Genomic DNA, 24,173 nt, shown 5'->3' with positions numbered 1-24,173 from the left:
TGTTACCTTGTTAAAAATAAACTTTCAAATTTTTACCTAGAAGCTAGAGTAAAAAGCTATTAAAACTATATGCAATTGCTATGTTTTTGAACGTGTTTGCATGGAGGTGATGATAGTGAACATATATGACTAATGTTATAAGTGAATCTAAGCATAAAATTACATGTGTGATCTTTTAGTGCATTTTTTTTTAAACACGTAAATACTTCGCACCAAGATGCTGAAAGCGGGAAATTTGGAGGGCATCCACCATTAAAAGGCACCTACAGCATATTATACAAAACATCTAATAACCGTTCAATTTTGCAATCAAGTGTGTCAACAAAATTCTCGAAAGGAAACTAACAGAAGTAATTCCAAACAGATGTTGGTATAAATAACTTTGATCACGAAAATAAGATATAATTGAACACTTCCAAAAAAACAACGCCAAAAGAAGATTGTTAAATTCAAGAGAATTACTGATTGTCACAATTTTTTGATTGCTGGCATTTAACGACTCAAAATAACGTCAACTGTGCACGCAATACCTAATAAAAATTATTAGTCTTTCTGATCGTGGAATGGAATACACCTGTAAATTATAAATCAAAACTACTTAACATTTTAATCTTCGACCACACAGCAGACATGCAAAGATTGGATTTACTTTATATTGGAAAAGGGCGGAAACAACCGAATTTTTAACACAAATTCCTCTACAGATGCGAATTCAATGATACACAAAGAGTGAAAATATACACGACTGGACTGTGAATCGAACCCGAGCAGTTGATACGTTAACCACTACGCTACCCAGTCTGCTCCCTGGACGACCATACATTCCTTCACTCTTGAAATCAGTCTTCATTCAGTCAAATCACACGAACCACATGGCTTATACCACAAATCCTGTTGTGTTTGGACAACCCAGTGACCACATTCAGAATACCTATGACAGTTGTATTACACATATTAATAAATGGGGGCAGCGGACTGGGTAGCGTATTGGTTAACGCACCGGCACAATACGCCAAGGATCTCGGGTTAAAGTCACTCTTTGTGTGTCAATGAATTACATCTATAGAGGAACTGTGTTAAAAATTGCTTGTTTCTTCCATTTACTAATACAATGTGTAATACAATTATCAGAAGTATTCTGAACGTAAATACTGGATTGTCCAAACACAGCAGGAGTTGTGGTACAGGCCCTGTGATTCCAGTGAATGAACATCGACTTCAAAAGTGAGACAATGTATGGTTGTTCACGGCGAGGATTGGGTGTCGTGAATAACGCGTCACTACAGTACACTGAAGATCCCAGGTTCGAGTCCCAACCCAGTGGTGCATTTTTTTTTCAGTCTTTGTGTATCATTGTACTTTTATTTTTATTATTTTTTTTTAAATGAAACGATCAAATATTTAATTTTAAAGAAAGTGTGGTGCAATGATCACAAAGTGAATTGGTGCATGCTTAAATTAGTGCTCTGAATAGTTTTTGCTTATAAAAATTTCGATACTAATGACTAACAGAATAATCAATGACAAAATTTAAAAATTGATGTACCTGTGGATTTGCATTTGGGACGGCCAAATCCATATCACCTGAAATCTGAGATCCATAACACATTTAGAGTGCAAATAATGATTTACAAATTATTCTATTACATAATTTCGCCCTGGTTTAATTAAATACTGGCGATTTTGTTTTAATCAACAATTAAAACTTTAATTAAAACTGAAGCAAATGTATTAAAGTGAATTGTGTCCCAAATTCAACAGAAATGAACAAATATGGCACATTTTAAAATTATTTTTAAGTATATTATGAATATGCAAGCTAAATTACTAATTTTAGAGTGAAAATGAATAATATTAATTAAGCAAAATATATGTTAAATAATCATTGCAATGTATCTATTCTATGAGCTTTTTTTTTTAATATATAAACAAACTTCGTGAATCTTAAAAAAAAAAAAAATGGCGTAAGAGAAATAACATGATTTGGCGTTAATAAGAAATCTAAATATTCTCATTAGTAACTTTATTAAAAGGAATATTTCGGTTGCAAGGACTTGCAGCTCTTTTTATACATCAAGTACAAACATACATTAACTATTGTTATGGCACATGCGCAAAAGTATGGGACGTCAATGTGTCATAATAGTAGTTCGTGTAAGTTTGTGCATTATAAATATTTTTTAAAGAAGCTAGTGAATGCAGCCCAAATATTCCGCTCAAAACTTTCCGAAATATATTGAACAAAATTCATTTGTATTTTATTTATTAGAGAATATATGCACAAAGATCTGAAGGAAAGTTGCCCCCCCCCCCCAAAAGAAAAAAACTTTGGACAGTGATTCTTTACCAAATGGAATAAAGGACACCTAATGAACAAAAATTGAAAAAAATGCACGGTTTCACAGGTATGACCAACCGAAAGCCCAAATCTAAAGTCTCGTTGGCTAATGCTGAAGAAATATTCCCTAATGAAGGATCTGATATATCTGACTATTTCCTTATTTGACTGAATAATTTAGAATTAACAAAATACACGGGGCAAGAGGGAAAATTACAGAAAGGTTCTTGCTAAATTTATTTATTGTTATAGTGAAAGTATGGTTTCAAGGAATGTATTTCAGTGTAAGCAAGATTAGCGTAACCTGAGGTTTGGAAACATAGGCACTGAAACAATATCCATACAAATCAAATAACTCAATTATACACAAGAGCTGCCCTACTGACTCTTTGCCATCCCCTCGTATTAAGAAAAGACAAAATTTGTCTCTCATGTATCAAGGTCTAATCTCCTATAACAGAAATAAACCCACAGAACTTCAGCTAACAAAAAATTACACTTTTCACGGCGTACATCTGAAATCATACATTCTTCAACCCACGCCTACTTTGACTTTGTTCTTAGTGAAAAGAATCATCTCCCGAAGTTCGTCCGTTGTATTTCCTTTACACTAATTTTATCATGTACGTTTACTTGCTCTGACTTTACTATCTAGACTACTTCGTATTCATACTAATTTTACTATGTATTTACGGACGAAAGTTACTGTGTAACAATTATATAGTTTAACGAAACAGTACTCCACGCACTCACAAAGAGTACTTGAAAAATAATGATTATTCTCTCTTTAAATTACTAAATTATAATTAACGGTTATATATTTATATATTTTAAAATACTGTTTACGAATAAACACATGCTAATGTAAATGTTTTAACATTACGCTAGTGCACATGTTATTTCTTCTATTTAATTTTTTTTAGTTCTATATTTTAAATATTTTTTTCTATTTATCTATGTGTGTACATAATTACGTATATCTTCAAATATACTAACACAAATAAAACAAATTTATATAGTCCCTCTCAAGTGGAAAAAGTAGTTTCAAATGAGTTGGAGATTCAGTACAGTTAATAGTAGGTTCTGGAAATCACTGAGGACTAACTTTTACTTGTTAGTAGGTTAAATATTTAGTAAAGAACGCTCACAGTTAACATGCATGATTATAATTATCAGCAGCATTTAATAATAGTAACATTCAACATACATAGGTCGGGTAAAATGTAGTGGCAACACTATTATCACGTCAGAGAGCTGTATCTCAGCATTAAGATTTCCGTAAATGATAAGGAAATGTGAGGGGATGGAGTGTAGCGATTGATAACGATCGTGTGTTATTCAGTCAAAGGCAGCACTACCATATAGTAGGGGGAGAAAAATGGAAGTGCCATAATAACATGTTTCGGAAACTGTAGCGATTAATAACGACCATGTGTTATTCAGTCAAAGGCAGCACTACCATATAGTAGGGGGAGAAAAATGGAAGTGCCATAATAACATGTTTCGGAAACTGTAGCGATTAATAACGACCATGTGTTATTCAGTCAAAGGCAGCACTACTATATAGTAGGGGGAGAAAAATGGAAGTGCCATAATAACAGGTCTCGGAAACTGTAGCGATTAATAACGACCGTATGTTATTCAGTCAAAGGCAGCACTACCATATAGTAGGGGGAGAAAAATGGAAGTGCCATAATAACATGTTTCGGAAACTGTAGTGATTAAAAACGACCGTATGTTATTCAGTCAAAGGCAGCACTACCATATAGTAGGGGGAGAAAAATGGAAGTGCCATAATAACAGGTCTCGGAAACTGTAGTGATTAAAAACGACCATGGGTTATTCAGTCAAAGGCAGCACTACTATATAGTAGGGGGAGAAAAATGGAAGTGCCATAATAACAGGTCTCGGAAACTGTAGCGATTAAAAACGACCATGTGTTATTCAGTCAAAGGCAGCACTACCATATAGTAGGGGGAGAAAATTGGAAGTGCCATAATAACATGTTTCGGAAACTGTAGCGATTAATAACGACCATGTGTTATTCAGTCAAAGGCAGCACTACCATATAGTAGGGGGAGAAAAATGGAAGTGCCATAATAACACGTTTCGGAAACTGTAGCGATTAATAACGACCATGTGTTATTCAGTCAAAGGCAGCACTACCATATAGTAGGGGGAGAAAAATGGAAGTGCCATAATAACATGTTTCGGAAACTGTAGCGATTAATAACGACCATGTGTTATTCAATCAAAGCCAGCACTACCATATAGTAGGGGGAGAAAAATGTAAGTGCCATAATAACATGTTTCGGAAACTGTAGCGATTAATAACGACCATGTGTTATTCAATCAAAGCCAGCACTACCATATAGTAGGGGGAGAAAAATGGAAGTACCATAATAACATGTTTCGGAAACTGTAGCGATTAATAACGACCATGTGCTATTCAGTCAAAGGCAGCACTACCATATAGTAGGGGGAGAAAAATGGAAGTGCCATAATAACATGTTTCGGAAACTGTAGCGATTAATAACGACCATGTGCTATTCAGTCAAAGGCAGCACTACCATATAGTAGGGGGAGAAAAATGGAAGTGCCATAATAACAGGTCTCGGAAATGCAAACAACGTGCATGGATCAAGATTAATGTCCAAGTACGTTTTCAGGGACTTTGTGATGGACTTTTCGCCAAACTGAAGGATCCACAACGACATAAGATAAGTCATCATCCCTTGGATATGGCGGTCACTGTAGTTATATCGACACAAATTGACGCGCTGACGATATGCGACGTCTTCTACATACGTGGCAGAAGGTGATAAGATATGGGAGGTGATTATATTGAAAGAATGTAGCAAATGCTTTTTCTGTGCATAAACCTAGGTACGAATTATAATAATGTTGCCATTACTCTTTATCCGGCTCTTGTATATAAAATTTAGAATATATTTTAAAGACAAGATATTTCAAGTGTTGCAAGATCAATTTTTAAAAAGCCACCAGTGTTTACGACAGTGTTAAATAGTCAATTTATCATCGTGAAATCATACTTTGTTAGAAAACACAAAAACAAGATTTTTCTTTTAAAAAAAAAAAAAAAAAAAAAAAAAAGCATTCACAATTTCCTTTATGAAATCTACGTCACAACACTAGAATAATAACTAAATTCATGTTTTACGACTTTTATTATGTTTAAACTGTATTACGGCGTATGTACTTTTTCAGCTACGACCAATGACTGCATAGGGCACTGCCATATAATTGTACAAATGATTTTCCCTGACTTCGCAGACCCTTTGGAAAAATGTTCCTATAAATACTTCAACATTAGTTTAGCTACCAACGAAATAAGAATGTTTACAATTCCACTACAGATCTGTTTTAGCTAATTTGTTACGTGTTTATCTTCATCTGCCTTAAAACTAACTTTGAACCATAAGAGATGGACTAAAAAGGGCTTCATGTTATCATGCACAACCCTTTGCCTAATCCATTCATTGTGTCTCGAAAATAGATTCAAGTATGGGAACCCGGAAATTATAGAGACTCTAATCAAAACTGGATTCATCAGGCATAAGTCAGTCTAAACAAGATTTTTCTTATATAATTGTTATCAATCAACCGTATGCATGTATATAGTTACCAGCAGAAATAGATTTCCATTTACACATTCTTTTGTCAATAATTTCGAAACTATCCAATCAAGCTGCCTTTGGCTTTTGTTACAAAGAACTACTTTCTAAACCAAGAAGAATATATTCATATTACCATTTGGCCTGAATCTAATACGATATCGAATGTTCCTTTAGTGAGGTGACGGAGTTTAACGTCCAGTTCAGCAGCGAGGTTATATGAGACGTGGACCTACTGATTAACGTGGAATCCGAATCACATGAGCTCCCGCCGGGAATCGAACCCACATCTCCCACGCCACAGGCGCGTATGCTAATTGCTTAGCCACGAAGGAGCTGAATGTTCCCTTGGTTTCAGGAGCAATTTATTAATATAAGGACCGTATTGACCTGAATATAGTATATACGATTTCAATATCCCCTTGGTTTGAGGAGAGATTTATTTACATAGGGACAGTATTAGTCTAAATATTGTAGACCTCTAATTTACCCTTGGTTTCAGGAGTGATTTATTGATGTAAGGACCGAATTAGCCTGAATATAGTATAATCTCGAATAACATGACCCGAAGTTTTTGAAAAGATTTTAATGGAGTAATAAAAATACCCAGCATAAAATATTATATACAGGTAACTCTGAAGACAAAAAGAAATAAGTAAATTTACCTTTTATTGCAAACCCAAATAATGTCTGTAATTCTTTTTATCTATTTTTTCAATGTGCGTAGAAAATGATACAATAGTACAGTCGTGTGTGGTACCAAACATACTTTTTTTTTTTCAAATATAAAGAGCTACTCTGTGTATATAACACGAGTATGTTTTTAGGTAACTGTTTTCATACTAAAACTATCGTACTATAATCTGGCCAATAAGGTGCTTCATTTATTCAGTTAGGCAAGAGATACGCCTTTATGCTGGTAACACAAATATTATTAAAGCCAATATAAAGCTGTGACAGACGTTCCTCAGTTATTGGTTTGATCCCTTCTTTCTTCCGCGGTTGGATAACGAGTTTAAGTAAAGCTTAAATTTTTCTTCCCTCTGCCTGGGTTTGTGGATTGTTTTTAATATTCTCTAATAAGTAATCTGCACTGTAGATATACAGGGTGGACCGTAAGTAGTATGACATTAGCAATTATTCAGTTTTTAATTACTCAAATAGCAGTAGCTGATTGATGCGAACAATATGTTATGGTGTGGTTCGTCAATAATATGTTGTAAGAAGTGGTTTTACCTAAGTATAAAGGATTTACCCTTCATACAACTTTAATAAGTAAGTTTATAACGAATTGAAACATGGATGAACATGTGTTTGTACTTCAAAGATGGTGGTTACATGACCACAATTAAGGATCTCAGTGGACTTTTCTATCTGTGGAATAATGACAGAAAAATAAAAATCGAGAGCCTGTAAAGGAACAAAAGAGCTATTACTATTGAATTTGATAAATTATCATACAAGAACACTACAGATACATGTTGTTCTGTGCTTTGACGATTTATTTTGTACACTGAAAATGGTGGAAGAGACTCAATACTTGACTTAGGTAATTAATGTTATGATACAACTTGTAGTAGTGTCACACAGTTTTCTAGTAAGTAAATAATTCATTTTAAAGTATATTTGGCAAGTGACTTATAGATCACCCTATATATAAACTACTACATTAAATCGAGGTACTTTTAGCATAAATATTTCCACTACGTTTACAGTATGGAAAGGATAATATGCGAAGAGTTTTAATTTTCTTCTCTGTTATCTAAAAATGTTAATGTCAATGCGAAACTACCGAAATTTTTTAAAGAGAAAAAGTATGGTGTTTAGCTGCAGCAATACTTTTTTTTTCATCAAATTTCTGCGTACTGGCAAGCAATGCGGTTTCCTTACTTAAAACGGTAAAAAAAAAAAAAAAAAAAAAAAAAAAAAAAAAAAAAAAAAAAAAAAAAAAAAAACACGAAACAAGTTTCTATTTTAATGAATCCTCCCAATGTTTAATCAGTTCAAATTTCGTGCAAGTTTCACTGAATAAAGATTTGTAGATAGGATTATCATGGAATGCCAAAATGCGGACACTTCCATGTGGCTAATTTTATTTAGAATATACTGTACTGTCCTCCTCACCTGACCGATATGCTGAAAGCATATAATTAATAAGGCATCTATTCCATTAACTCCCACCGGCTATTCAACATAATAATGCCTTACGAGTAGTTTAGATGAGGTAAGGGTTGATTTCGTTCTTACCTTAGTACATTGGTTTGGCGTGACTGGGCTTTTCGAGACTTAATTCATTCATAAGCGCAAAAATAAGAAATAGAATCACCATTTCTAGAATGGTGTGCCTAGATTTAACCATTTAAGTATTTAAATGTGACAATATGTTCACAAAACAATGAGACAACTATGTCTGGAAAATTGATGCAGATTAAAACTTACTCTCAAAATGCGGATATAACTACTTACAGATTAAAAACACAAAGTGCTAACTTTCAACATCGTAATAGTACTTTACTTTACATAGTAGAAACCTTGCTTCAGTGAAACTTGCTACAAAGAAAATGTATAGTAAATACTGTATAAATTCTAAATTAAATATTTAACACTTGTTACATGTGGTGTCATGCATCCTACTGGAAATACATTCTCAGATAAAAATACTAATATATACTAATAGTATAAAGTTCATTAAACGTAACGAACAGAACTACACATATGCATATTGGACAGAATACTATATTATATATCACAAATATAATATAAAAGTAAGTAAATTACAGATAAATACCAATATAACTTCGTCAGGTCGAAACTTGACTTAAAATCGTAACTACACTTATACTAGCTAATTTGCACTAATAAAATACCAACTTCATATTATTATTATTTACAAAAGCATAAAAACTAATACCACATTAATTAGATGCAACATTAATATTTATGAATATTTCATAATTATATATTATTTCTAAAATCATTTTAAAATTGCTACTACCAGAAATACTGTATAGTGATTATCACTTACTCACGCTACCACTGATAAATAATGAAATTCCATTTATTTTAATACTTAACTTCGTAAAAATTTTAGATCTAAGGGTTGGGAACAGTTCGGATAGCGGATAGTCTGCTAGCATTGTGCAGTGCCGGAGAGCTTGACACAACGTTGCCACATGGATGGTTACGGAATAGGGAAGTTGTAGTTCGTGGATTTACGAATAGATATATCGAAGTAACAACGAACAAATCGCCAATTATATCCGCCTCTATTCTACATCTTCACTTTGTGTTTTTGTTCAAGTTGTTTTCACGTATATTACGGAATCTGTATCACGTCTATATCAAAACTATACCAAGTAATGCAATTATTAATTAGGTTTCAGCTGTTTAATCAGAAAAAAAGGGATTTTAAAAACAATGGCAAAAATGTTGTCTATAACAGAGTTCAAGTACTTCTTGCATGTTGCTTACTTCACTATATATTGTATACGGATTTATATAATGCAATTTCTTTATACGTGGATATTTCTTTCATAATGCAACTTCATTACACATATGTTGCTTCATTCAACACACTTTTCAAATGTCTTCAGTGGGACATTCATGCGATCTAAGGGGATTCAGGTCCCCTAGACAACAGAAATAACTTTGATACAGTCTTAATGCTGTTTTTAATTATTATACTGATTTGGAAATGAAATAGATACCTTCTCCAAATTTATATCTTATATGTTCGTAATTCGTTGTATTTTTACTGTATCTTTAGGTTTCTACGTGAGCAGAGCCAGAGGGTTAACGGGGACTCGCTCCCAATTTCTCTCATCGCACACAACTCTTTGCACCTTTCGTAAATTTACTCCACATGCGCTAAAATTCTCTCCTGAGGTGTGGCCATGCTGGAGACAAGCAATTTTTTTCTGCTCGACCTACTTTTAAAATAATTACACATTCTACAGAAAATCTTACGAGCCTGTTTGTCTAACATTTGATGACTGGTACTATTATCCACCCTTATTAAGAAAAATTAATCCTAATATTCCACATTTAGTTGCAGAAAAAAAGTTAAAATAATCAGCATGTTTGAATTCCGCACACTATGGCCGCCTGTTAAAGAATGACTGATTAGTTTCAGTGAGAAACGAAGCGCGCCTTACTACTGCGCATTCAAAATCCATCCGCCTTCTGAGTCTAGTTTATTTATTTATTTATTTATTTATTTTTAAAAAAAGGTCAATGCTGAAAACATATTTACAATTCATTTTTAAATTGAACAGGCAGAGAGGATTATATTACATATACAATGTGTATGTGTGTGTGCTACTGCAAGAATATTTTTCGCAACACATATCGAAAGACTTTCCACATAATTTCTAAAGAGGTATTAGTTCACTTACAACTTCAAGATTTTTAAACAAACAGCTAAATAAAGGACAATATCTAAAATTTGTCCTTCAGAACAATTTAGTACTGTGAAAATACTATCAAATAAATGGGGCCGCGGTCGCTCAGTGGTAGAGCGTTCACCTCTGGTGTATGGGGTCCCGGGTTCAAACCCTGCTCCCACCAAGTGAATTTTGTGGTGGACAAACACTGTGTGCGTGGGTTTTCTCGGGGTTCTCCCACTTTCTTCATTCCACCATTTCATTCATTTCTCATAATCACCGTCTCCATTAGCCTAACCGGCATAACCGTGGGACGTAAAACTCAAAGATTTAATATTTTACTATCAAATAAATGTTACCATCTTTGAAGTTATTTTTGATTGTGAGACGGGACTTTTTTTTATTGTTGCCTAATTTGACTATTGATTTATAACATAATATTAAAGTAGAATTAATCACGCGACGATAATAATACCTGAAAGACAATGACTATATTATCTCATAATACTTTCGAAGTAGCAAACTGTAATTAAGCCCAGTTTAATAATTAAAAATTACGTAATTCATTTTTTCCGTTATACTTAATATAGGGTTCCCTGACATTTTGCTCTGAAACTTCACTGTTTAGTTATCAGATTTTCTAAGATTTTAGTTCCTTTAGCTCTTCGATACGTGACTACTACTAATTTTCTACGGTTTTACTCTTGGTGCGTGTTAGTCCAGTGTTCCGGGTTTTGACCTAAAATTAAGAAACCAAATAATGAACATCTAACGTTCTGCGGGGAAAAATCCATTCAAAATGCTTGTGTGGAAGATTTCATTTGATCCAAGCAGGAACAGATTATTATTAATTATTATTATTATTATTATTATTATTATTATTATTATTATTATTATTATTATTATTATTATTATTATTATATAAACCATATGCCATAGATGTACTTAAAAGCGTAAATTAAATATGGACCTAAATAATTTATAAGTAGATGTATGTCATACTGGGATGAAAATTATTCCACAGTGTTTTGGACTAATATGTTTTGGGAATTCACTTACGTAAATCATCATAAAGTATTAAAACAACAAAAGTAACATTACAGATACAACAAAGCTTAAACCCATTTTTCTCTGTCAGTCTCTTTGGTAGTATTAATAAAGTTTACTTACTTACTGTTAATTTGCTCGAGTTCTTGCAGTCTTTTTAAGGTCTTTTTGGAATTCTTTTCTAGTTGTAACAATTACCAATGTCTATAACATTGGTGGGAATGAGACACTATTATACATGTTATAAAAATGTGAAATGTTTTCAAGTATAAACACAACGCTTTAACACATATAACCAGTGGCGTAACTAAAGGTTTGGGGGCCCTCCCGCAGACAGCGTGAAGCGGGACCCCTTCTCTACGTCCCACTTCACGATTTGAAGGCCCCTGATGGCTTGAGGCCTCCCCGCAACGCGGGGCCCTTATTTACGCCCCTGCATATAACATATGGTATTCATGAAAATGAAACTATGCTCGTCTTTTTGGGGCATCGATCACAAAAGTTTTCAACCAACTATAGCTTCTTTTTGGTGATTTATTGTCTCACAAGATTGCATCATATGTTGTACGAAGTTTGCCTCGTCTCGGTCGAGTTCGTCAGTTGAGTTAATCGGTAACCATCTTCATGGGTAAACAGTGACCTCAATGTTTCTTAACTGGCTGTCCATATTCCATACATGAATAATGTAAATTTCGAGTGATTCTCGTTATTGCCTTTACTAGATATATAATGAAAACTGTTTACTGCCACCCATATGAATTCTAGACTCTTAATCCATACCAATTGTATCCACTCTCCTACTCCTTTTTCAGTTGAAGGTCTAAGTCTTCGGACGAATGTTTATTTCAAATCAACCAATTTTGATCGAGTGATAATCATTTCAGAAATCGTTTCATGATTAAGCAGATTTTTTTGACATGATGTCACTTTTATCAGTTGAGAATTGAGACTTTTTCTGGATCATTAATTCCCTCAACATTAACTAGTCTTCCTTTGCAGATATTTCTTAGAACTACTTGTCTATTTACCCTACATCGCACTATCCTCTTATTGTTTGTTCTCTAGTGCCTCTGAAAGAACCTAACATCATAAGTCGAAACTAATGAAGTTTTACGTGAACTATTGGAAAATATCAAAATAAGATTCCCCCAACACGATATATTCTGGTATCAAAAATAAGAATAACGTAATTATTAAACGATAAAGGGTTGGGAAATAAGATCTTGGGTGTTTTTAATGCTGTTAAGAGGAGGGATTTTTTTTTTCTAATTTAACATACAAAGTATGTATGTATAAAAAAAAAACATATTTTAGCAGACAATTATATCTGTGGACCTTTCTGAACATTGATCGAAGAATGGTAGCAATTATAGTACCGTCACCTCTCAACAGATGTCGCTATTTATATGTGTAAAATAACAAACTTGTGACGTAAGACATTGAAGAGCTTTAAAAGTATTTTAGAGTGGTATTTCCAGTTTGAAAATGTTATTTACGTCGCATGTTCATGTAAGTAACGACATCTTGTTAAGGGGAAATCACAATACACACTGTTACCATAATTCAATCTGAAGAACACTGTATTAATGCTTATCTGTTCTTCCATTCAGTGCATTGAGCTTCATGCAAGAACTCGAACAAACACCATACAAATAATTATCTTACGCATGTTATTTTATTCCACTCACTAAAGCGAAATCTAACGATCAGCATATGTACATATGCAAACATTTTCTATCTGTATCCTACTAAGAACTATGAACCTTAAGAGAATAAAAATTATGGAAAACAAGGTGGAGATATTACTCACTACCTTCAATTTCGCCTGAATTTCCCTCAATTTTCTTCTCGCCAGAACCTGGATATGTGAGCTGACCTGTTTCCTTGTTCGTGTTTTTCCCGTACGAAGTTTAATGTAACGTGCTATTAATTCATTTCGACCTATAAAAGAAAAAAAAAAATAATAATAATATATTTTCAAACTAAATCATAAATGTATTACCTAGGTACCAACATTACATGACACACAACAATTGCGATAAATTGCGGAGTTACACCTGGATGGAGTAACAGTTCTCACATTTAATACCAAGTTTGCTGATTATATTCTTAAATAGGGCATTAAGCTTGTACGAAGCAACTAAATTAAATTAGAAGCGCTGAATATATTCGCTTTGCAAATCTACTGAGTCATTTTCGATCATTTTTATATCTCTCCCCCTCCCTAAATTGTGGGTCTAAATTTAGATTTAAACGGCATTGAAAGTCTCACTGTTCATCTTAGCTACCCCGAAAACTATGGATTCGGTACGAATATCGGTCATTTTTGATCATTTTTATATATGTATCTCCCCCTCCCGTAAGTTACATCGTCAAAGTGAAATGATAAACATCCCAGGCCCGAATCTCATTTATGCTGATAATTTGATCGAGATCGGTCGGGTGGTTCAAGAGCTACTAAGTCACATAGTCACAATTTGTCATTTTTTCTTCTATTAGGTATATGAGGAACATGTATAATATGGTAGAATGTATATTCTGAACGGAGTCCGTATGATGGAATGGGTCACAAATTCGTGATCCAAAAGTAGTTAGACCCGGAGACGATGAAAACAGTTATACACATGGAGAGTATGTACGAGACCCCTGATGTAATTCTAACACGATTATATTAGTATTCTTTCTTTCTTTCCTTTTCTCCTTCCTTCCTTCTCTTCACCTCCTTTCCTTTTCTCCTTTCTATTTCTCCATTTTTTCTTTCTTTCTCCATCTTTCTTTCTTACTCACTCACTCTCTCCTGTTAGGTATGTGTGTGTAGGTGTATATGTATCACAGCACTGCACTGGGAGATGACTTTACAGTGTATCAGAGTATAAACAGAGTATAAACTTATTAGAATCACAGAAAAGTTACGTCAAAACTTAATCGAGCAAGCCTGTAAAATTTTGTCATGTAGCTTAAGAGATAATGGTGTGCCCACACAATCTTTTTGTATAATCGACGTTCAAAACCACTTTATTTTTCAGTATGGAAGATGAATAAACATGAACTAGTCAGGATGGTACTTTAAAAAACGTCAAACCAGGAATCAACACCTGTGAATATTCGAGCACGAGTAACGGACATCATTTATCTACCATCAAATTCTCCAGTAATATTGTAGAAATAAAAGTTCTGCTCCTTCCAGGTCATAGAGTCAGTCCAACTCTCAGAAGCGAGACCCACACTTGGGTGATCAGGACAAAAGTCGTGACCCAACCCAGGTGACCCGGTACCTTTGCCATAACTGCTATGCAAGTCTTTAAACTAAGCATAATCATTTGTGAACGTAAAGGATGTTATTGAAGAGTGATACTAATTTCTTCCAAATACAGAGCTCAATGTCAAATTTCACAGTGTTTACCAGATTTATTTAAACCTCAAAAGGATATATCCAATGTCGATATCCATTCCTGATGTTTTTATCATGCATGATTGAAACACCCTGTATATCGGATACATTTAATGGAATATCTGCTGATTAAATCATTAAAAACTGAAAGGGTTATCCCATTAAATACAGTTATTATTCTACCTTTATCAGCATTACAGCTAGGTTGCTTTATTGAGATTGGTTTGTGCAACACTGTAGAGCGCCAGTGCTGGCCATCAAGCTGAAAAATAACACTAATCTTATTACACATTGAGGAGAGCTTGTTGCAACGTTTGATTTTGCTTCTCACATAAAAGCGAAACTTAGAAACACAAGAGAGAAAGGGATGGAATGGGAGGGGAGGGGGCACAGCAGCGGAAGGATGGGTATTATTAATTTCGAAATGGGAAGAACACACATAGAGCACAAAGTGTCGGAGGATGGGGGGAAGGCGTTGTGGCTCGTCCAAGTAATACGGCTGTTGAAAAGCGGCCAGGCGGAAAACTCGCTTCCAACTTCTGCAACTCAGCGGAAATATCGAATTAACGCGCCGGCAGATGCAGTAAACACTGCCTCGATGAAACATGTCGTCGTTCCGGCAGCCAGAATTCCAACTTCCCCAAAAACCTTCCTTCAACTGTCTCACATTTTCCCTTCCTCCTAAGGCAACCGAGAAACAATAGAGAATTTGCACTGTGCTGTTATACAGAAGACTTTAGACTTTAACTATACGATGGAGCACAGGAAAAGTAAATTAAACGTTTGTCGTAGAATGTTTACTACTGGGTAGCCCAGTAACTCACCCACATATATGTACCACGAATATATTTAATTGCTATCTGGATCGTTAAAGGCAACCAATATAAACCCCGATAATGATCAAATAAACAAAGATAAATGGCCTCGTAAATACAATTGAATCGTTGAGTTCGAAAACCGGTCCTCTCCATCGAAGCTAATTTGAGAGAAGTGACAAACAGAACTAAATTAGTTAATATGTATCTGACATATATAGGGCTGTTTTCATTTTCGGACCGTAAAACTGACATTTTTCTGCTTTCCAAAAATGAAAATGACCCTATATGTCAGATACATATTGACTAATTTAGTTTTGTTTGCCACTCGTCTCAAATTAGCTTCGATGGAGATGACCGGTTTTCGAACTCAACGATTCAATTATAGTGATCGGCAAGATCAGCAACTGAACCAAATCTTTAAACAAGAATTTCAGGGAAACTAAAAATGGATCAAAAGATTGTGATCTTAGCCAATAATTAGTTTTTGGATCAGGGGCCACAAAATTTTTGAACGGCCCTTAAATCGAGTTTTCGTATTTTCTACGGAATAAGCACATCATACTTAGTTAACTGGTACTTTGGATTTGGCTACACTATATGTAGTTCTCCTGGTATAAGGGCTACAAGAAAATTGTTGTTGAAAATATATTGGATCTTTTGGGCCAATTGTATCAGGAGCCACAAAATTTTTAAACAGCTCACAAATCGAGTTTTCGTATTTTGTACGGAATAAGCACATCATACTGAGTTAACTGATAGTTTGGGTTTGGCTACGTTATATGTAGTTCTATAGATATAAGGCCTACAAGAAAATTTTTGATTCAAATATATTGGATCTTTTGATCCAAGAATACTATAGAAATATTGATAACAGCATAGACATTTCCAAGAAACAAAAAGAATCTTGTGAATAATCGCTAGCATAAACCACATACATTCACGTAAAAGATTATTCAAAATTATACAGAACCCTCACTGTTTCATCATATATACACTAAGAATGAACTACACACTTCATTCACACCATTATGTTCAGAGTAAGCGACCACGTTTCGTAACCATACAGAACAACAGGCATGATTATCGTTTTATATATTTTAAGCTTCAAATTCCTCCGCAGAATTCATGAGGACATAATATGAATTCCCTACTTTTAGTCGATATTTAATTTCTTCGTGAATATTTTTTTGGTCTATTAATAATGATCCTCGATATTTGAAAGTAACCACTTTTCGAAAGTATTATTTGATATTTTAATGCATCCATAATTATCCGTATTACGATCCCGATGAACTTCCATGTGTTTAATTTTCTCCGCATATACTTTTAAACCCATGTCCCTCCAAGCACACTATTGTTCTCCTATCCTCTATTAAATTTACATCAGCATACGCCATACCTTGGTGAATACCATTCAGCTCTAGGCCCTGGTTGCTAGTTTTGATTTTCCTTATAGCGTACTCCAGGACAAAGTTGAATAATAATGGCGACCACGCCTTGTTTCAGGCCATTCTCGACGTGAAAGCTGGTAAACAAGAATTTTCCTATCCGGACTTTACTTTGGGATTCATTTAAACATATCTTAATTAATCTGTTTTTTTTTTTTTTTTTTTTTTTTCAGTATTCCAAATTCTGTAAGAATGTTGAATAATTCGTCTCTGTTTATAATTCAATTATTATAAACAAGCTATTAAAAAAAAAACTTACATACATCATTTAAAAAAAAAATAATTTTGGTAAGATGATTGGTTCTGTTTGTACGAGTATTTCAACGCCAGGTTTAGAATCAATACTATATAAAACGTGGACACTGTTTTGCGTAATATACACACATTTATTTATTTCGGGAAAAACAACAGGCAAATGCCTAATTACAGTTTTCCCTTATTGTGAAGTGTATTTAATACACTTTAAAATACATATATAATAACATACTAATATGACCTCAATTCTATTATAATACACATAATAAAATAATAATATGAAAGTAAAGTATACGTTAAAATACAAATAGCACGATATACAGGATACAACAAATTTATGTAAAATGAAAATTTTGTTTGCAACTAAAAATATCTATATCTGGGTGTTCTTGTGACATCTTATTATACAATATACACATTTTTCTGACAGGCGATACATCTAATGCATTAGTCCTTTGCGCTGAAAGATGGAATATGTCATTATGGGGTCTCGTTGCTCTATGTGGGACGCGAATTTTTATTTCTGATAACAAATATTCTGAATCTATTGCACCATGAATTATTTTATGTAAGAAAGATAATATGAAATGACTTCTTCTGCTTTCAAGAGATTGTAATAAATATTTGTTTCGAAGACCTTCGTAGTTCTCAAATTTTGGATATATACCTGTTTCTTTATATGTCAAAAAGCGCACAAATTTATTTTGAATGTTTTCGATTTTATTTATATATTTCTTACTATTAGAACCCCATATTATCGCTGCATATTCCACCTTAGACCGTACATAGGCAGTGTATAATGTTTTGAGAGCATTAGTATTAGAAAAATCACCTCCTAATCTCATCACAAAGCCAAGATTCCTAAAGGCCTCACCAATTACTCTGTTGACATGAATATCGAATGATAGGTTTGACTGCAGAGTGACTCCAAGATCAGTAACATAATCCACTCTCTCAATTGGTGTTTGATTAATAGTATACACATTGCGTACATAGTTTATTTTCCTGGTGTATGATACTACTTTACATTTTCTAATATTTAGTAGCAACTTGTTTGATTCACACCATTGGGAAATAGCATTAATGTCATTTTGCAAAGAAATTGCGTCTAATTCCGTGGAGATACTGCGATAGATTTTTAGATCGCCAGCAAACAAAAGTTTGTGGGAAGATGTTATGACAGGTGGTAAATCGTTAACAAATAGTATAAATAACAGAGGTCCTAAGTTCGATCCCTGAGGCACACCAGAGTCTACGACATATTCCTTAGTTGAAATATTCTTGTATCGAACGCGATGTTTCCGTTGGTAAAGATAGGATGCTATAAGTTGTTGAAGATTTTGTGAAAAATTAAATGTCACAAGTTTGCTTAGAAGTATATCGTGATTAATTACGTCGAACGCCTTGGAGAAATCTGTATAAATTACATCTACTTGTTCCTTTTTATCAACTTGATTAGCTATAAAATGTGTAAGTTCGTACTAGCACCGTACAGTACTAGCACCGAAATCGAACTCTGTATCTCGCATGAAGAACCAATCATTCACAAATAAGAGAACTCATAAATCCTGTATATTCTAATATCTGCTGCTATCTAATCTCGTTAACAAATTACATGGTTTTTGGTTAGATTACATTCCATGCGGCAGCGTGCACACACCATGCTGTCTCAGCATCGCTGTTTTGAGTGAGCGGATCATACAATGAGAAGGAACATGAGACCAGCATCGCACACATTTTAAAAGAGTGGAAGGAGGAGGAGGTGGAGCCATGAGCTCCACCTACTGTTTGTGTTGGCACACGCCCTTGGTCAAACTGTCACCACCTCCCTAAATAAACGTACTTCAACATAAGTTTTGTTTTCTTCTCTAATGCTCCTGCTTTCAATTCAAATAATGACAGAATGGGGTTAACTGGTTAAGGTTATGCGTGGGACTGAAATGGAACACTCATTCTGTTTCATTTAATCTACAGTTTTGATTTTTTTTTTTTCCACCAAGAATCTGAGAAAATTAGTGAACTATTTAACATGAATTTAATATATATATTATTCAAATATAAACGTGTGCGTCGGGAAGATAGTCTCTTTGTATGTATGTTTAATAAGAATAATATATATAAACTGTGCATGTAACTGTAAAACAAATTCATCCTTTCGTTTTTTGTTCTCAAAATGCTTCGAAATGCTACTTCCTTACATGTCGTTAGTACGTAAAACTGAAATTTACATATACAAAAATGAACGTGACTGTTTGTGACTTTATACGTCTTGAACCACGCGACCGATCTCGATTAAATTTGCCACATAGATGAGGTTCGCGTCTGGGGTGTTATTTTATCATTTCACTTTGACGGTGCAACTTTGGGGAGGGAGAGATATTTAAAAATGATCGAAAATGACCAATACTCGTGTCGAATCTATAGTTTTCGGGGTCACTGAGATGAACTCTGACACTTTCAATGCCGTTTAAATCCAAATTTAGCCCCGCAACTTCGGGGAGGGAATATATATATATATATATATATTATATAAAAAAAAATATGATCGAAAATGACCGATATTAGTGCCGAATCCATAGTTTTCGGAGTCGCTGAGAGGAACAGTAACCCTTCCGATGCAATTGAAAGTCAAATTCACCCCTTTATGTCCAAAATGAAACGTATTCTCCCCGTGCGAAGAACAGGTATTCTGCCTGTAAATAAATAAATAAATAAATAAAACAAAGAAGAGAAAAAGAAAACAAAGAAAAATAAAGTAAATGAAAATTAACAATAACACCCGCAATATTATGGAGAAAACAGCTAGAGAGAACAAAAAGGTAATAAATTGTCAACAAGAATTGGAAAGAAACCAACAGAAAAAAGATATTTGAAAAAAAAATACCAAATACAACTGTCTTATTAGGAATGCAATAGATCAGTCATTTCTAACTGGCCGATATACGACGTAGGAGCACACTTTTAAACCAGAGAAACGCGTTAAGGGAAAGGAAAGGGACAGGAAGGCTTTAGGAAGGAGAATGAAATAAAAAGGTTAACAGTTAACAATCTTCGATGAGACATCAAAGTACACAGAGCTTCTAGACTTAACACAATCACTAATGGGGTACTTATTATAATGTCACACCGTCACCTAAAACTGTGTTCGGGAGGTACAAACCATAGAACAATATTTTTTCTCAAATTTCATCTCATTTACTAATAAACAACTAATTCATTTATGTCACAACATTTTTCCTTCTTTTGTACACGAGAATCGATTATCATCTAATTTTATTACTATTTTGAAATGTCTGTGTTAAACACAAGTTACTCGTTGCCAATCTGGCAACGAATACCCCAACATAATCTATGAGTATTGATGGAAATTGACAAGCAGCATATCTATAGAAAGCATCGACAATGTTATGCATGTTCTTGTTTGCCCCTCATCACTGCTCTTTCTTAACACCACGGTTTTCTCCCTGTTCCTTTTTCTCTCCGTGTATCTTACTGAGAAGAGAAGCACAACTGTGACGTCACAGAGTATCAAATTGAATATAATTACAATAAAAGAAAAGTATAGAAGAAGGTAAAAGAGACGGCCGAAGTATACTGCAATTGCTGCAAGTTATCAATATTAAAGGGAATAAGTCTTGTGAAAATATTAGGTGAAAATTAGTGTGTGTGTGTGTGTGTGTGTGTGTGTGTGTGTGTGTGTGTGTGTGTGTGTGTGTGTGTATAGGGTTTCCTTGATGAATAATTAATACTCAAGGTAGATCAGTTTACGAACTAAACTTATGAAGACAACGTATTCCATGAATGTACGATACTTCCTCAATCATGCTCTGCAGCGCTCGACTGACCATGCTAGAGATAGCAATTATTTCCCATAGTCACCGTGTTCGACAGATCTAACAGCACGCGATATTCTCCTTTGGAAGTTCGTTGAAAGAGATTATTCACATAGGTCAGTTCTCTTATTGAAATTTTTTTTTCAATCCATTTGTTTTCAATTTGAGAGAGAAAAAGAGAATATTCGAATCTTATTGGCTAATACGTATGTATGTTTTTGCGGTTGCGGAGTTTATTAGAGCCATCTTTGTTCTGAGCTTTCTTGATAGCAACCAGAAAGTCGATGACCGTATGAACATCACTATTCAAGTCTCTCCAGGCCGTCGCCAGATAAAATATGCCTTTCAAATATGCATCAGGGCATGAACCATTATAGAATATACAAGAATTTAACTAACAGTACGGATGTAAGCTGTCTGACGAAGGGTGCACACACTAAAGAACTATGACTGGCGCATTTCATACTTCAATATAGCTGTACTTCTTAATGGCTACAACATTTACATCTAAGAATGCATCCATCTAGGGCAATAAACTAACACATTTTCAAACTTTGACAGTTGTTCTTCCTAATGACTTATACACCCGTCTAAGATAGTAAACTAGTGTAGTAGTTCTCAACCGATGTGCCACGACACACTGGTGTGTCACACAGTCCCCTAAGGTATGTTGCAAAATTTTAGAATTGTAAAAATCATGAAGAATTTAATAATAATTAGTTAAAAATCGAGACATACTGCACCAGTCAACACATCCAGCGGCAGCAATAATGCTCACTGCTACACAGAGTCATTATGGAAACTAATAGGTTTCCTTATTATCATTATTATTATTACATAGGAAATAATCGTATTTAGAACATTTAATCCTTTTGCACCGATTATTATTCTGAAGAAGTAGAAGTAGTAGAAGAAGAAGAAGAAGTAGAAGAAGAAGAAGTAGAAGTAGAAGTAGAAGAAGTAGAAGAAGAAGTAGAAGTAGAAGTAGTAGAAGTAGAAGTAGTAGTAGTAGTAGTAGTAGTAGTAGTAGTAGTAGTAGTAAATATTTTTGGTATAATGAAAATATTAAACAAGTGTGTCGCGATGTCTGGATGTTCAGTAAAGTGTGCCGTTAGGCAAAAAAAAGGTTGAGAACCACTGAACTAGTGCATTACAAATTTGGGTAGCTATTCTTTCTAATGGCAAACACGTATATCTCAGGTGGTAAAATAATACATTTCAAACTTGGGCAGATGTTTTTTCAATGGTGAATATACCCGTCTAAGATAGTAAATTTTGTGTATTTCGGATCTGAACAGTTGTTCTTCCTAATGGGAAAATGAAGGCAATAAACAGCTGTCCTAGTCACCAAACCCCGCACCTTTTTTTATGAACACACTGCATTTTTATTAGTACAAACCAAATTACTCATTTACCTTTAATGGATAAATGGTACATACTTGACCTTCAGAAATTAAACATTACCCACTGGAGTCTTTAATTATTACTTTATCGTCTGATACTATTGAAATCGAGTCACGCCCAGATTTTGCTATCATAAACCTACTGAGCCAGTTGCAGATTGTTTCCCCCACCTAATGAGTGTATTTCGAGATAGCTTATCAAATCATGTGATAAGCTTGTCCACACAAATGATTAGGGAATACCAAGATCTCGTACAAGGAAAATTTAGTTCTTGTAACTACGTAAATATTATCTAAGCGTTATCATGTGAATGCGGCTATAACATGGGTAAATAAAGCGTGCACAACGTTTAATACTACTACACTCAAAAATCCAGATTATTCAAAAGATATAAATATTTAACAAGAGACAGAGAAATATTTAGTTTCGTTAGAAAGAAAAAGCTTTCAACTTACCTCTATTCGTTTTTTAAAAAATGAATACTCCAAGAGCACTGACAGAACGAACTTAAAATAACTATTTTTTCTTATTAACTTCTACAGGCTTTATACTAATTGTTCTAAGTATTTTATTATTATTATACTCATTAAACAATTCTTGTAATATACCTATCCATTTAGAATTTCCTTGAATACTATTTTTTTTTTTCACATGTTTTCTTTAAAAGTTGTGTTACAACGTTCTACGATATGTTGTTTTACAAAGAGACATGTTCAAAATTGAAAAAATCGCAAAATATCTCTCTATGACTTACGGTTCTAGAGATATGGCTCCTTAAATCTCCCGAATCAGATTTATTATTATTATTATTATTATTATTATATTTATTGGCCAATATCTGGGGAACAGTAGCCAGTTCGCCAGTGGGCACCGGTTACTATTTGGTATAAAAATGTTCACCATCCTCTTAGGTATTGATCAACACCAATATGAACTCTCTGTGACTTACGGTAACCGAGATATGGCTCCTTAAATCTCCCGAAATAGAACTTTTTGGTCAAATATCTCAGGAACGGTAAGAGCGACGCGAAAAATTCCATCATTTCTTTCAGAAAGTTTTTGATGCTCTATTAAATGAAGGGCTCAAAATTGAAGAAGTTGCAAATAACAGACATATACACGCACACACAGACATAGAGAATTCAGTAACGAACTTTATAAGCTCATTGAAAAAAAAAAAAAAGACTCGTACTCACAATCGTATGTAGGACAATTTATAGTACTTTTGCTTGTAAATAATAATAACGTCCGGTTTGCGACTTTGCGACTAATATCATTATTGTACGTGTAGCGACCAAATTTGCTTGACAGGTTGATAAGAATTAAGCAAAGAAAAAATTTCAGTTTGCGATCAATTACTGACAAGCTTTTAGATTTCCAAATTATGTTCTGCGTAAGTGTCGGAAGTCTTATAGAACGTTTTATTCGTCCGTCTGTCTACAAACATCAAGAGGAAAAAAACGGCATGAAATCGAGAAGCCATACACAGCGACAAACTTTTCTGAAATAGATTCAGTCTCAAAACAGATCGTATCAAAACCTGCAAACCAACTAACAAAACCATAAGTAGTTGGGCAAAAATGGTAAGAGATTTTGAGATGTGCTTTTTGGCAATCGATTCA

General features: G+C 34.1%; 1 protein-coding gene across 9 annotated transcripts in view; it reads right to left on the bottom strand.

The window, feature by feature from the left end:
- sd (TEA domain transcription factor 1 homolog scalloped) overlaps positions 1-24,173 on the bottom strand; it is a 388,541-nt gene that overhangs the window by 30,674 nt on the left and 333,694 nt on the right. For 4 of the 9 annotated variants that reach the window (XM_081738954.1, XM_081738951.1, XM_081738955.1 and 1 more), the window contains 2 exons: positions 13,213-13,343; positions 1,547-1,591 (listed from right to left, as the gene is read on the bottom strand). In XM_081738954.1, coding sequence (XP_081595080.1) covers positions 1,547-1,591; positions 13,213-13,343 — 176 coding nt within the window. The remainder of the gene's footprint in view (positions 1-1,546; positions 1,592-13,212; positions 13,344-24,173) is intronic. The other 5 variants (XM_081738958.1, XM_081738956.1, XM_081738960.1 and 2 more) reach the window with 3 other exon arrangements.

The sequence above is a fragment of the Thermobia domestica genome, chromosome 14 (genome assembly GCF_964235325.1).
Source record: "Thermobia domestica chromosome 14, izTheDome1.hap1.1, whole genome shotgun sequence".
Lineage (NCBI taxonomy): Eukaryota > Metazoa > Arthropoda > Insecta > Zygentoma > Lepismatidae > Thermobia > Thermobia domestica.
Note: the sequence above shows the minus strand (reverse complement) of the source record. Positions and strands in the feature narration are given on the sequence as shown.